Raw genomic sequence first — 15,822 nt, forward strand, 5'->3', positions numbered from 1 at the left:
ACTTTTTGATACAGGTAGGGGTTTCAACATTGTTAAAAGAATAATACTAATTAATAACTTACGAAGATATAATTTCAAATCACGGTTTAATTAAATAATATAAGTTGACTAAAATATATTATATCTTATTTATTGATTTACGTTCTTGTAAAATATGTTTAACAGGCAGAGAATTACTTATGGATGCTACTCACCCCCTACAGTCGTATACAAAACGATCCAACATGTCTGCGCCCATGGCACGTTAGATGTACTGTATTTTGAAAAATAACAATAATATATAACTCTAGATGACTATCGAGATGCCCGAATCAGGAGAAACTGCAGATAAAAAACAAAATGATTTATTTTTTGTAAGTATATTTTGTGTTTTAATTTGATGGACACAGAACTGACAGTGATTGATTCAAATCCTTTTTCAGGATGGTTCTTTTACTTTAATTTCATTAAGAAATAAGGTTTTGATTAAAAACAAAATTTATTATTCTCTTGGTCATATTTATTATAAGTATCACATTTCCATATTGAAGTTATTTATGTCTTTGACTTTGGAACATGTAGAAGGTACTCTGATGAGGCTAATTAACTCTTAGACATAACTAGATTTCCAGTAAGAAGAGGTTTTGATAAAGCAATTTTTTGATGATACAGGAAGAGGATGACTTGCCATTTGAAGAAGAAATTCTTCGTAACCCATACTCTGTGAAGTCATGGTTGAGATATTTGGAGTATAAGAAAGAAGCACCCAGGAGCACAGTTAATTTGATATATGAAAGGGCTCTGAAAGAGCTTCCTGGAAGGTAAGTTCACAAATATTCTTATTCTGGAATGTTTTTTTGTCTGGTGTTCTTTCAACATCAACAGAAATATATTAAACTAGTTATAGAACCGTATTAAACAAAAATGAAATATCTTGTAAAGCATCCTGATTTTGTGATAAATTTAAAATGTATACTCTGGTATGGCATTTGAACACTTGTACAGTCAAACTTCATTATCTCGAACTAGATGGGACTGGTTAAAAACTTCGAGATATCCAAGCATTTGAGATATCAAGGGTAAAATACTTAGTTTCAGTGTTTGGGACTTAAAAATCACTTTGACATATCCATTGTATTCGAGATATCGGTGTTGGAGATACTGAAGTTCAACTGTAGTTAAAAAAAAAACAACAAGTAAGAAATCAAAATGATATTGTAATTCTAGGAATGTGATCATCAAGGGAGAGAGTTCAACCACAAAAGTGAATGTAATATTACACAAGTACATGTATATTAGATGTGTAAAGATTTTGTTTTTGTCTTCTATTTCAGCTATAAACTATGGTACAATTACTTAAAACTACGAAGAAGACAAGTCAAGGGGCGTTGCCTAAATGATCCTGCCATAGAAGATGTTATAAATGCCCATGAGAGAGCACTTGTTTTCATGCACAAGGTAATTGTTGACAGCAAAGAAAAACAAAAACAAAATCTAATCCAACATAACAGTGAAATTCTATATCTTTCTCCTGTTTGTTTTATTCAGATGCCTAGAATTTGGATTGACTACTGTCAGTTTTTGGTAGACTACAGTAGAATAACAAAAACAAGACGTACCTTTGATAGAGCTCTCAGGGCTCTCCCAATCACCCAGCATCACAGGATCTGGCCCAGATACCTTAAGTTTGTACGATTGTATGACTTACCAGAAACAGCTATTAGAGTGTACAGGAGGCATTTAAAGGTAGAAATGAATTATTTTGTCTATTAATAAAAAAAAATTCAGAGTAAATTTTTTAAACAACGAATAAGATAATTATTCTCTTGTTTATGAAATAAAAGTGAAATTTGCAAGGTTTATAAAACTATATATATAAACAAGAAATTTTTTTAAAGAAATGTACTGTGATAAGAAACTTAGAAAAAAGTGTTATCTGATGAAAAACTTTGATTCTCAATGAAAAATGACCCATGTTTTCAACAATTCGTGAAATAGCTACAGAAGGAGAATACAGAAGAGTACATAGATTACTTGATGAAGATTGGATGGCTAGATGAAGCAGCCAACAAACTGGTGGATATCATCAACGATGATTCCTTTGTGTCAAGGGCCGGCAAGTCCAAACACCAGGTGAGTTTGAATCAAAGCATTCTTTGTGGGTCATGAGAATATATTACTGATAGTTTGTCACTCAAATTAACACAAATGATATTTTTTAAAAGTAGAAATTCTATTTTTGTTTACATGATTCCATTGATCACAAACAGCTGTGTTAATTTGAAATCATGAAATTGATTCGAACATATTTCGATTTTCAGCTGTGGAATGAGCTTTGTGATCTTGTTGCTAAGAACCCAGACAAGGTAACGTCACTGAAGATAGAACCTATCATTCGGCAAGGACTGAAGAGATACACAGATCAGATTGGTGTCTTGTGGAACTCTATGGCTGATTATTACATTAGAGGAGGTCATTTTGAAAGAGTAAGTGTAACTTGTCAGGACATAGAGCAGATACCGGGTATATGTATATGTATTAATTTTGCTAATTTTTATTTAAATGTATGATTAATTGCTAATTTTAAAAAAAAATTAATGGGATTGGGAAAGAAATCTGAAAAGAAAGGAAAACAAAAAAGATATATGTACATAATTTTATTTTATGTACAATGTTAAATATTTTTTTTTGTACATTACATATACCATATATAATTTTAATATTTTTGATGTCTATCTTTTTCCATACTTCAGGCTCGGGACATTTATGAGGAAGCCATTATGACTGTGATCACTGTAAGGGATTTCACCCAGGTGTTTGATGCTTATGCTCAGTTTGAGAAGAACTTGATCAGTTCTAAGATGGAGAGTATGGAAGAAACAGGTGCTTCAGAAGAAGGTATGTGATTCTGTCATCATTGCCTTGTTTGTAATTACATGGGTTTGTGTTTAACAGATTTTTTTTATAGATATATAAGGCACATTTGACAAAATGAAAAACATGTACAGTGTATTAGAATACAAATTTAAATATTGTCATCAATCAATCTGAAATTTATACAATTTTGTTTCTACTTCATTGTAAATCATAATATTACATCTTTTTCCCTTTGGGAAGACTTTGCCTTTGTTATGAATTTGATTTCTTATGTACATCTGTACTTTATTTATATGAATTTGATTTCTTATATACTTCATTTATCTTCCAAATAGATGACTTAGAATTGGAGCTGAGATTAGCAAGGTTAGAGAATCTGATGGAAAGAAGACCACTTCTGTTGAACAGGTAGATGTTGATTTGATTCATTGACATCTGTCAGTCATCTTATAGGAGTTAAATAGTGAAAAAAGACAGTGATGGATCTATATGGATAGTAAATTACTTATACAATTTATTTTTCTATTTATATTTTTAGTGTTCTTCTGAGGCAAAACCCCCACAATGTTCACGAATGGCACAAAAGAGTCAAACTGTTTGAGGGAAAACCAAGAGAGGTTTGTATTGTATCTGTACAATAAAATTGCTCCTCTTGTATTTCTATTTAAAATTTTTCTGAAAAAAATCTTTAAATTTATATTCAAATATGATATAGTAAAAGCTTATTAAAATGTGTTATTTTCTTTTCATAGATAATCAACACTTACACAGAAGCTGTTCAGACTGTTGACCCCAAACTTGCATCAGGAAAACCAAATACTTTGTGGGTGGAATTTGCCAAATTCTATGAAAAAGCCGGACAGATAGAAGATGTAAGAAATTTCTCACAAAGCGTCACAACACTGTACATGTATTTCTCACAATTCTTACAATTTTATTGTTTTATTTATGTTCTAATTACAATTAATTTTGTAGGCAAGAATTATATTTGACAAAGCAGTGAGAGTGCCCTACAAGCATGTGGACGATTTAGCTTCTGTGTGGTGTGAGTGGGCAGAGATGGAAATACGACATGAGTTAGTATTTTACCAAGCTGGGATTGTCATATCAAATGATAGCAATGTTGAAACTTAGTGAATGTAATGGATCAAAATTTCTCTCTAACTGGTTCAGTAATCCTAATGTGAAACATGTTATGAACCGTTCTGTTGTAGAAATAATGAAGAAGCTCTGAAGTTAATGCAAAGAGCTACCACGCCACCATCAAGAAAAGTATCCTACCATGATGAGGTAAGGAGCAAGTGTATACTTTCATTTACATGTAAGGTACTTTCATTTACAATGTGTGTTAACTTTAGCATGTGGCAATGCCAGTATTTTTGTGATATCACATTAATAATAGGAATAATTTACAATGTGTGTGTAACTTTAGCATGTGGCAATGCCAGTATTTTTTTTTATATCACATTAGTAATAGGGATAATTTAGATGGTTATAAATTTGATTTTTTCAGAATGAAACTGTTCAGAGTAGAGTTCATAAATCACTGAAGGTGTGGTCGCTGTATGCAGATTTGGAGGAGAGCTTTGGAACTTTTAAGGTACAGCTTGTTGATATTTTATACTGATTTAATAATCCTTTTTTCTTTTCTTTTTCTATTGTTTATCAATGCTTAAGATTTTAGCAAGATAAAGGAACTTAATTGATTATGCATATAGTACATAACATGTACACTTTGAAGTTACTATATCAATTTCTAAATTTTATTTTGCAGACGTGCAAGTCAGTTTATGATAAAATCATCGACCTGCGAATTGCCACTCCCCAGATTGTTATGAATTATGGTCTGTTCCTTGAAGAAAACAATTACTTTGAGGAGGCCTTCAAGGTGCAAATTATTGGGCATTTACACTACATTTTGTTTCTATTAGATCAGCTTTACTTTACTTGTAATGCTGTATTTCCATTATTATACATGGTTTTCTATACAGCACTTGTGTATTTACATGTATTATTTTATTCGGTTTTCTGTTGCTTGGAAGTTATTAAATATTCTGCATTTATATACCGTAATTAATTTAATGAAATATTGTAGGCATATGAGAAGGGAATAGCATTGTTCAAGTGGCCGAATGTATATGACATATGGAATACCTACCTTACAAAGTTTATGGAACGATATGTAAGTATTGTTCATAGATAGAATTATTCTCTGCAAATAGCCTTATAGATGTTTGTATTTCTCATATTTAATTGGACACACATTCAATTCTGAAGGGTGGCTCAAAGTTGGAGAGATCTCGAGATTTGTTTGAACAGTGCTTGGAGAATTGTCCAGCCAAGTTTGCTAAGAGTGAGTATACAGTACCGGTAATTGATAAGAATTGTGTATTGAAATCAATTCTTGTATAAAGTTTTCTGCATGTTCAAAAATATCAATTTTACAACAACATCAAAAGATATCTCAATTGAACATTTTTGAAAACGTTTGTTAACAAAATATTATGTACATGGAAAGTGTATATACAGTACTGAACCAGTCCCATCCTAATAGAAAGTAGACCCCAACCAAACCCCGGATCTGCTTCCTGTGTCTGCTCAGGAGCTGCTTCAGGTCTGCTATGGTGGACCCAGAACTGATCCCAAGCAGACATGAGGCAGACATAAAGAGCAGACCAAAATTTCAGAAGCAGACCCGTAAATCACTTCTGAAAAATGTCCAAATGTCTACAAGGGGCTTACAGGCAGTAAGAAAATAAGTCTGCTTTATAGTTCATAAAAGTCGACCCCAAGAGCTGACCCTAGAAGACCCAGAGCAGAAAGAAAAGCTCTTCTTTGGTGTTAGGTTGTGTCTGGTTGGTACTGTAATATACAAAACATGCAAGTTTCTACACTTTGTCTGATTTGATACATGATGTTACCTGTTATCATCATCAGGTTTCTACCTGCTGTATGCCAAGCTTGAGGAGGAGCATGGCCTGGCCAGACATGCTATGGCTGTATACGACCGAGCAACGAAAGCTGTGTTACCTGAGGAACAAAACGAGGTGAGCTAGCTGGAGCTTAAAAGCACAAAGGGGGTTGCTTTCAAGGAGGATAGGCATTTTTGCTGCTTCAGTGATCAGAACTACCACCTTCAAATTTAATATTGACAAAATAAACTCTATTCAATCTTTTCAAACAAGTAATTCACCTTTTCTTTTCCAATTTATTGAAAGCCCTGTATACGAAAATTTTGGGCTCTGTGTTTGTTTATGATAAGTAATGTTATTCCGTCCATGTTTAAACATTTAGTGACATAAGCATTGTATTCATTGTAGATGTTTAATGTGTACATCAAGAGAGCTGCGGAGATTTATGGTGTCACCTACACAAGACCTATCTATGAGAAAGCCATTGAAGTGTTACATGATGAACAGGCCCGGTAAGAAATATACATCTAGGACAGTTTCGCAACCACTATCACAAAATTTCAATTACCTGTATATTTGTTTAGAATATTTAAGGTGGAATAACACCTTAACCATTATTTTTTTCTGATTGACATTCTCTGCATGTTTGATCTACATTTTGCTGATTTTAAACCAAGTACCGGGGTATTATACATTTTGTGTCATTTATATATATTAGCAAGATTCCCAATCAAAATCTGCTCGCGTATATTAATGGCAGCACACCACTCTTTATATCTTTATGAAATTATGTCTCATGAAAAATAAATTGCATCAGTTCAATAAATTGAATCACTTCTCCACCAGTCATTCGTAAATAAAAAATTAACACTGAATAAAATCGAAAATATCCTTCACAGTATGATTCAAAATGCAAAGGTGATACATGCATGTGTACTAATCCCCATCCAAATTTTTTGTTGAAACCATCTATATTTTCGCAGGTCAATGTGTTTGCGGTTTGCTGATTTGGAAAGAAAACTTGGAGAAATTGATCGAGCTCGAGCCATCTATGCTCATGCCTCGCAGATTGCTGATCCTAGGGTAAGTGAAATACACTCAGACCTCATTATATTGAACTGGATGGCAAAACTTTCAGATACTCTACTACATTTTTATAAGTTATTATAAGGTTCTCATCATCCTGCAAAAAATATATAATAAAATTTTCTTGTTTCAGGTGGCAGCCAATTTCTGGCAAGTTTGGAAAGAGTTTGAGATCAAGCATGGAAACGAGGACACTGTGAGAGAAATGCTCCGAATTAAACGCTCAGTACAAGCCATCTATAACACACAGGTCAACTTTATGTCTGCACAGATGTTAGCAGCTTCAAGTGGAAAAGGAGATAATGCAGGTAAAAGACACAATGAATTGATTTTATAAATATTATATCCATATATTTACATTTTCCAGTGTCTTTGCCTGTGATAACACTACGTATCGATTTTGTACTATATAACCCATAATACAAATGACGCCAAATTGAGGCGCCAGCAGGGTTTGCTTATTTAATCGTACGATGGTTTAAAATTATATAAATATAAGTAATAAGGAATCATTCTTTGAATATTATGAGGTGATAATTTCGGTCGGGGCGTGATCAAATCTATCATAAAGCCCTTCGGGCTTTATTGGATTTGATCACGCCCCGACCAAAATTATCACCTCATAATACTCAAAGAATGATTCCTTATTCCTTATATATTGTGTATACATTTACACTGCATTCATAAATTGTATCCATGCAGGCAATGATTTTTAGAACTAGATAAAAGGTACATTACATGTATATATCTGAAAACATGGATTTGATAGATGCATGTACATCTTAAAGTATGAGATTATAATAACTTTGTTAATGTATTGAATTAAGGAGAGAGTAGTGACAATATGCAGAAACTGGAGGAGAGAGCAAGACAGTTGGCCGAGGAATCTGTCAAAGACCAGGCCAAACCCGACAAAGGCATTCTGTTTGTCAGGTAAGAGTACCCACGAATAGCATATCATTCTATTTGCCACACTGATAGCAGTTCATTTTATAACTTGAAAGTTATGATATGATCTTACAGTTTTAATAATAAACAAGGGGGGGGGGTTCTTTAACAAAAAACCATTATTCAGGAATTATGTCACTTTTCTTTAGAAGGTATATGTAAATTTGGGGCTAATGTGTATCCAATATTTTCACCAATACTGATCTCCCAGAAAATATGATTACACAGTATATTATTGATTGGGGACTCCTGGAGTCCCTGATCCTGATCTCAATGATCTGATTTCATTTATATCAATTGTTAGATACTGAAAATTGTGACTTTAACACTATTGAATTTTTCTGCAGGAGTGACAATACACAAGAAGAACTAGGAGAGCTGGCAAAAACTGCCAACCCTGATGCTATTGACATTGATGATGATTTCTCTAGTGATGAGGAGGCACAGGTGGAAGGTATGATCATCTTTAAAATGAAAATATTATGCAATACGTATAACTCTTTTTTCATTGTGTACCTTAATGATAAGTACATGTATATGCAATACGCTTTTGGGAATTGAATTAAATCATGAATGAATGTTGAAATCATGAATTCATATCAAAAGTACATTATTCAGACACTAAGTGTCATGTACCTTTTCTTCAGAAATGGAAGTGAAGTCTGTTCCAACTGAAGTTTTTGGGTCTCTAAAGAATGAGGAGGAAGAGGAGGATTGAACAGAATTTAACAGCATCTGCATTCAATTCTATTGTAAACCTCGAAAGTAACATTGATGTCACATGTGATTGGTTGACTGATATATAGAGAGAAACTATTGTTCAGTTCACGAAATTGATCGTTACAAGTTTGAAAATTCAGAAAATGGAAGGAACAATTAACTGTAAACTGCATTTGATGTAGAATATGATGTAAGAGTATATTGTATCAGTAGTTCACCAGTTTTACTGTACAACTTTGAAAATAAATGAGTGACACAAAAAAAAGATCCTGACATTTGTTAAAGAAACGGCCAAGGAACTGCATCATTTTTTGGTGTAAAATTAACAGAACACAATTAATACATGTTATTTAATACTAACAATTTGACATTTGTAAGTTCATGTTTTTACAATTCAACTTGTGACTGTCTTAAACTCTTAATACATGTACTTAAACAAAGAAAATGCTCACTCTGTTATGCAGTATTTTCTATTTCCTCTCTTAGGCCAAAGAAAATTCTTGTTTGTTTGGAATTACCTCCCACCTCATTGAAATACCCCCTGCTGATAAAATTTTATTTGAAAAAAATAACTTTTTTTTTTTAAATGGAAATTTTCATTTTTTACTAATTTTTAATAAGTTAAACTTCAAGTTTGAAAACAAAAATTCCCTCCCTCCCTTCTTGGTCTAGAAACCTCCAGGCGGCAATTCCAAACAAACATTTTTTAATGATGACCTTAAAAGTACAATGCTTTCACAATGCATTATTGTAGTATTCCACCCTGAATAATCAAGATGTAATTTGCATCAGATTTCACGAAACGTACTCTAGCTATTATTAACGATTCTACACTTTATGACACACATAATATTGGAACACCCCATCCCATTTTGGGTCTCCTCCTATACAGCGGTCAATTTTGAGTCCGGTGTCCATTAACAGGTCGGCGGCAGATACCAAAACCGGAGTGTGTCCAAAAATAACCATGTAGCCACCCTTTTTCAAACTCCTCAGAAGCGGGTGTACCATTTTCCTCGCTACCACGGCTTTTAAGACCTCGGAATTTATGAACCGCACAAAGACAACGTCCGCAGTGCCGTCAGCTATTTTCGGTTCTGCGGCATTCCCACAGTAGATTTCGTCCACGCGTTTCTTTGCAAAGTTAACCATGTAAGGACTAATGTCTTGGCCTACCGTGTGACACTTGGGTAGTGCTTGTTTCATGGTCCACAGAAATTGACCGGTTGAACAGGCAGGGTCGTATAAAGTGAGGTCGTCTTTCCTTAAGGATTTTAGAAACTGAACGGAGTATTCCCGGAGAAACACCTCCCCTTCTCCAAGCTGGAGGGCGAGAGTCTCGTCAATTTCCCAGCCTTCGTCTGGGCAGTGAATCTCCTCTTTATAGGCCTTCTGTAGAACAGGGTAAGGAAAGATGATTTCGATGTGTTTGATGCGATTTTGAACGATGTCGTGCATGATGAACTTTTTCTCTCCCGGTGTTAACTCCCGGTAGTACACCACAAACCCGTCGTCCTGCACGCGCTGGTCCACCATTATACCAAGAATCATGCCTGCTTGAATGTGGCTGCAATGGAGCTCACGGATCTTGTTGGCGATCCACTGGTGAGACAGAATCCGGCGTCCAACCAATGAACGAAGCATCCCGTTGTGCTGCTGCCAACTTTTTAGAAGGAAAACACTCTGTGGAAGCTCGTCCCATTTCTCAAAGTATATTTTCGGCGTCCTTTGGCTAACGGCTTCCCAGTCGATTCCACTAGAAGAAGGAACGTCATCGCCAATATGCCGTGTTTGGTACATTTCAATTTCTTTCAGTATAAGTTGCAAATTTCTGTTATCGTGTTCATCCGCGGTGTCCCTTATTAAGTTTTGAAGTGCAGACTTGGACTCTTCCCATTTGCCATCAGAAATAAGTTTCTGTGCAGCGTAGAGCCTTTTCCGAGTTTCTGGATTGTTAACGTCTCGGAATACCCCGTCAAACTCAAACGTGCTGTGTCCGTCCGTAGCGGTAGGCAGGCTTCCCTCTTTACCACTCATAGCTGGGTGCTGGGTGGCGTTCAGTTTGAAGATACTCAAAGTTATGACTATCCTACCGTGGGTCAGTTCGTCCTAATACCGTAAGATATGGAACGTTCTACTTTCCACTGATAAAACCGAACGCTGTTGTATACAAACAACGATAAGAAAAGTTCGGCAATTATATGAAGGCAAAAACTACTTTATTTGAATGTATGTGTGAATTTTAATACGTTTTTGTCAAGCCCTGTTATTATTTTTTTTTTAAACAAAAGCACGATATTAATACAAATGCCTATGAGCCACGTCGCTCACATTAGCAAAAGAGTTCCGCTTCGACCCAAGGAGCAAATAGCTTTACCATACATCTAATATAATGTAAAACTCGTCAATATGCAAATGATTTCGTTTAGAGAGGTCAGTTAAAAAAATGTTTTTCTCAGCACATTTATCTTCTTATATAAATGATCCAATAATTCTAATACTTTTTATAGTTAATATAAAAAAAACCACCATGAAAACCCATAAAAATAGCATATGTTTCGTGTGTATATATATATATATATATATATATATATATATATATATATATATATATATATATATATATATATATATATATATATATTTATTTTTTTTTTTTGGTTAACAATGGTCTATTCATTTTTTCACCAGCCTGAAAGTTATGTATCTCTTATATAAATAATTTAATACTTTCCCCATTGCGGCATCCTGATTATGGTATGAATATATATTTGTGATTAATCTTATACATTGCTTCATTATGTATGATACACAAGTGTGCACTTCCAGTCTTCAGTTAAGTTATTCAAAGCAATCAAATGAACAACAATTAAAAGCTAGCCTTTCAACTGCCACTAAAGTCCCGAGTTAAAAACGCAATTATTTATAACAGGTACTATATTTCAAAATTTTGAACGTGTTGTAAATTGTCCTGCTTTTCTTTTGTTTGTTTTGCAATATTGTATATACTATAAAATAAAAATTTTACTTATTTAAAAAGTTGTAAACTGTATTGCCATTTTGTAACATAAACCAAATACTAGTAAGTCTTCAAATGCAACACATTTATTATCGATAAACTTAAAACGACAGTTGTGCTATTCAGTTGACACTTTAATTAAAACTAGATCCGTCATCCCTTTTCGCAATATCCTGCATTTTGAAATGGTACTTTTTCAAGACATGGAAGTATTAATTTAATTTTTCAGGCTATCAAAGTATTTGAGCTTATTTCACGATTAAGCAATATGGCGATATGATAGTACGTTGCCATTCTCTCCTTATTCTCCCGGATTGACATTCCAAACATTGATACCGCCTTCTCTTTGTGTCCATTTTCATAGAGGCAGCATCCAAGTAGACTAAGTGCTACATATCTATGAGAAACTCCACTGAAAACCATTTCTTCAAACTCCTTGAGTGCCAGACACGATCCAATGTTGTCTCCAACAAGACGCTTGCATTTAAATTTCATGTAGCAAGCATACACCAATGGGTCGAGCGTTAAGTTGAAATGAAATTGTTGCATTCCTACAGCCCTTCTCGAATAAAGCTCCTGTTGAAATTTCAACACCAGGGCCTCAAAACGGATATCATTAGTAAGCAATGGTAACTCAAAGGGGTAGAATTGAATGTTGATAGCCGGGCGAGAATCAGCCATGTCTCCATTACACACATTCGCTAGTATCAGGTAAAAAAGTGATATATAGCTGTTCATTCTAACTTGTGGCTTTGAACGACTCGTCTCTAACATTGGTAACAGCAATTCCAAACAGTGTTCGATGCACCCAAACGAAAAGAACGCATGCGCTACTTGTGTTATTCCTCCAACGGAGAGATTCGGCACCTGCAATTTGGAGTCGTTCAATAAACGTTTGAGTATTTCAAGCCGTTGTTGCAACGTTAACGGGCCAGAATTTCTAAAGGTGACTGAACTCGCAGTCCGAATTTGCAAACATGATAAAATTTCTATCATCGTTTCTTTCAGTGTCAAAGACAAGTTGTCCGAGTTCTTTTTCACCAGAGTGAGCAATAGAGACAGGGTTTGAATGGCGACCTCGGGGAAGGCTTCCTCCTGGCCGTTGAAAACGTTGTCCATAAACTGGTTTATTGTATCTTCTGAACTAAATCTGAAGGCTGCCTCATTCCGAATATTCCTGATCAAACTTAGATGTGAACGAGCCATTTTTAAATAATTGTACATATATCGTCGAATATTGTCGATTGATTTTAAAATGTTAATTGTAATAAGAAATCTCGAAGGGTTAACAAAATCTGTAATAACATATATCAGCCCCAACCTTTCATTTTCAGAGTATTTAGCTTGAAGTAAATTGCATTTCCTCATGAAGTAGTTTGGACAAAAGCCGACCTGAAGAAAGTTCAAAATCTTCAAAAAACACAACCTCACATATCTAAGCACAAATCCAGGTTCCCAATTTGAAACATCGTTTTCTTCTGACACCCAAAGAACCGCTGTTTTAATAATATATGAAGAAATGATAGCAGAAAAATGCCCAAATATCTCCTTTCGAATTGTTTTTAATATCGCATACACAAAACGTTGTATAAAATTCATATTTCTGATAAGCAATCGTTCAGCAAGAACAAAAGAGATTCGCCATTCCAATTCCTCGCACTGACTTTGATGGCCGCCGATCGGTACCAAGTAACAGCCCTTCTCGACTGCTTCCTCTATGAGCGCACCACCTGGCCAGTCAAACTCTCTTCTTCTTTCAATCCACTCCTCCGCGATTTTTGGCCACTCTCTACACTTTAATGCAACCACCGAGTCAACCGACTTGACATGTGCCAGCCCACGAGTGAGCACGTTTTGGTCGTCTGTTTCAATACTTGCTGAAAACGACGGGCCATTGGAAAACCAGCTGATGGACAATTTGTGTCCCAGCAGTCGAGACATTTGACTGTACATGTGATCAGAAGAAAGGTCTCTGTTTATATCAAACACATTGTTCCGTACTTCAGAGCTTGATAGAAATAGTGGAACTTCTTCAGTTGAACGGTTGCTATCTTCCTGAATCAGTTTCAGCTTCACGTACCCTGGTAGCGTGTCCGAATCGTCGAATTGCAGGCACTGAATATTTTCTCGTGCTTTCTCTGGTGCATGTCTTTCAAATACAAACCATGACCTCGCTACCGCCATGATATCCACGTCAGACTCGTTGGAAAAAATGTCCAAACTCGGCACACCTTCGCCCGCTGATCCGACAATGTGACTCTCTGAGAACGGTCCTTCGGGTAGGCGATTGTTAACTTGTTTTAAGATAGTTATTTCCCCTAAAAATAGCGCATCCGTAATCATTTTGTTCCCGTCCTGGTGAACTATAGATAAAATTTCGGCGAGATCGGACAGAAAAGATCCCGGAAAATTGTCCCCATTTGCATTTGTTTCTCGGGCCATTTTTATAAACCTGAAATATTTTAGACATAACATGTAAATTATTGGCAAAGAATTATCCCAAATATATACTTGGTTGCAATTTATTATCATTTATTTATCAGCCTGTGTTAACATAACTTCATGGAGACAAACCGATTAAAACACTAAACTAATCTGAAGAGAGTTGTTTAATTCTCTCCTCCGTGCATAACCTAAACAGGAAACATAAATAGCAACGTTAAAGAGCTACGATGTGTCTTGATTTCAAAAAGATATGTAAAATTATTTTGTTTTCCTCATACGCTAAATCCTTGTTTTTTTAGTTCTCGCGTGTATTTTAAAATGCTTGTACAAACCTTTATACCTGTTACACAAAAACATTATAAAACCAATCCAAATAAGTACACAACAATAAGTTAGAAGACCCCTTTAATTTTAGATTTGACTCAAAATACATATTAAATATCATTCAAGCATTTACAAGTATTTAAAATCGAATGTTTAACAAACATGAAAAAAAGTTGTTGACAATTTGTGCAGAGTGAGATGAATCTGATTAAATTATAGATTAAGCAATATCAATGTACTTAAAATCTAGATGTAAATTAAGTACACTTACATAAATATATATACTAGAACAATTTAACAAATATATATGAGAAATGTGTTTATATGTACAAGAAGATACCGTAGAACAAAAAATAAAGTTAATATAAAATTGATCTCTTGTTTAGCCTATACTTATCAAACCATTATGGGGTCAGTTCTGGATTGTAGTGAACAGAGGCGTCTGAAGCGAAGTGGAGGCTGGACTTATCACAAATCTTAATAGCAAAAAAAAAAAAAAATGTATATAGAGCTAAAGCTACCCCCCCCCCCCTTTCACGGTCCCGGTTCCGACGCCTTTGATGAAATATCACTTGATAGATCTGTATACATGATACATACATGTATGATGTAAATATAGCGCGACTGGTGAGTCGCTCATTTGCTTTTAAGGCACATGACGGCTCATTTTTTAAATGTTCAGATAACATCTGAAAATTTTAGTCTTATGTCGTAAAACATCTGTTCGACTTAAAGTTTACAATACCTCAGAAAGAGACAGGAAACAATGTCTGATGTATGATTTACCAACGAGCTGACAAACCAAAATACTATCTCTCTCCAATTATCTGTGTCACGTGTATATGAACTTGTTTGTATAAACACACTACTTCCTGTTTGTAAGAGAAGGTATAGTAAAATAGAGTGGGCCTAAACAGGAATGTAGAACAGTTAATCGAATTCTCATTCAAACTCTGAAACCTAGACATTCAGTGTCATGAATTCTCAAGACATATACTATAGTATTTAGAGAATATTTTCCCGATATGTCTGTCCATGTACATCATTAAATTATTGTACAATTATATTGTTCATTAGGAAGAAGATATTCTATCTTTTGTCAATTTATGCAAAAAGTATTGTATCAAAGATGATCGACCTCAAATATTCTCATCGCAGGCACGTAGCATCGGGGAGGGGGGGGGGGTGCTCCTCTCCCCCCACTATTATCTCGCAGCTAACATTTTTTAAAAATATGCATATAAAAAAGTAAATTGAGATGGAGTTGCCCTCCTTTTGAGAGTACGTAAAAAAAGAATTAAAAGAATCGAAATTAACAATGAAATTGATTTTTATTTCAATAGAATATGTTCAATTCAATAGCAAAAATGTAGGCAATTAAAAAAATCAAATAAAAAAAATCTTTAGTTTAAATTGAATGTTTTTATTTTTTTCAAATATTTCTTGTCACTGATTACGCAGACCCCGAGCCAGAGGTACTCCAAGCTGATATTTTTTTTTTTAAATATACCG

The 15,822-nt window shown here is 34.6% G+C and overlaps 3 protein-coding genes across 3 annotated transcripts; 1 reads left to right on the top strand and 2 right to left on the bottom strand.

The window, feature by feature from the left end:
• The first annotated feature begins 217 nt into the window (after positions 1-217).
• Positions 218-8,789, top strand: LOC128156430 (pre-mRNA-splicing factor SYF1-like). Its single transcript, XM_052818579.1, has 23 exons — positions 218-353; positions 652-800; positions 1,314-1,437; positions 1,528-1,725; positions 1,978-2,112; positions 2,301-2,465; positions 2,733-2,877; positions 3,192-3,264; positions 3,395-3,473; positions 3,609-3,728; positions 3,832-3,932; positions 4,071-4,146; positions 4,370-4,456; positions 4,631-4,744; positions 4,952-5,038; positions 5,134-5,209; positions 5,794-5,903; positions 6,177-6,280; positions 6,752-6,851; positions 6,988-7,162; positions 7,682-7,787; positions 8,150-8,256; positions 8,450-8,789. The coding sequence occupies exons 1-23, from the start codon at positions 291-293 to the stop codon at positions 8,518-8,520; spliced, it is 2,565 nt and encodes an 854-aa protein (XP_052674539.1). The 5' UTR covers positions 218-290; the 3' UTR covers positions 8,521-8,789.
• A 561-nt stretch (positions 8,790-9,350) lies between these two features.
• On the bottom strand, positions 9,351-9,728 carry LOC128157039 (isonocardicin synthase-like). The gene has a single exon (XM_052819393.1). It carries the CDS (start codon positions 9,726-9,728, stop codon positions 9,351-9,353), a length of 378 nt encoding a protein of 125 aa, XP_052675353.1.
• A 1,927-nt stretch (positions 9,729-11,655) lies between these two features.
• LOC128155474 (uncharacterized) lies at positions 11,656-15,144 on the bottom strand. The gene is made up of 2 exons (XM_052817190.1): positions 15,056-15,144; positions 11,656-13,993 (listed from the first exon to the last, which is right to left on the bottom strand). Exon 2 carries the CDS (start codon positions 13,981-13,983, stop codon positions 11,767-11,769), a length of 2,217 nt encoding a protein of 738 aa, XP_052673150.1. The 5' UTR covers positions 13,984-13,993; positions 15,056-15,144; the 3' UTR covers positions 11,656-11,766.
• Positions 15,145-15,822: the final 678 nt, after the last annotated feature.

The sequence above is a fragment of the Crassostrea angulata genome, chromosome 7 (assembly GCF_025612915.1).
Source record: "Crassostrea angulata isolate pt1a10 chromosome 7, ASM2561291v2, whole genome shotgun sequence".
NCBI classification, from domain to species: domain Eukaryota; kingdom Metazoa; phylum Mollusca; class Bivalvia; order Ostreida; family Ostreidae; genus Magallana; species Magallana angulata.

Coding starts and splice junctions, on each gene's coding strand:
- LOC128156430 (XM_052818579.1), top strand. CDS start 291: ATGACTATCGAGATGCCCGAATCAGGAGAAACTGCAGATAAAAAACAA. Junction 2,878..3,191: donor AACAGGTGCTTCAGAAGAAG/GTATGTGATTCT, acceptor TCTTCCAAATAG/ATGACTTAGAATTGGAGCTG. Junction 6,281..6,751: donor TTACATGATGAACAGGCCCG/GTAAGAAATATA, acceptor ATATTTTCGCAG/GTCAATGTGTTTGCGGTTTG.
- LOC128157039 (XM_052819393.1), bottom strand. CDS start 9,728: ATGAAACAAGCACTACCCAAGTGTCACACGGTAGGCCAAGACATTAGT.
- LOC128155474 (XM_052817190.1), bottom strand. CDS start 13,983: ATGGCCCGAGAAACAAATGCAAATGGGGACAATTTTCCGGGATCTTTT.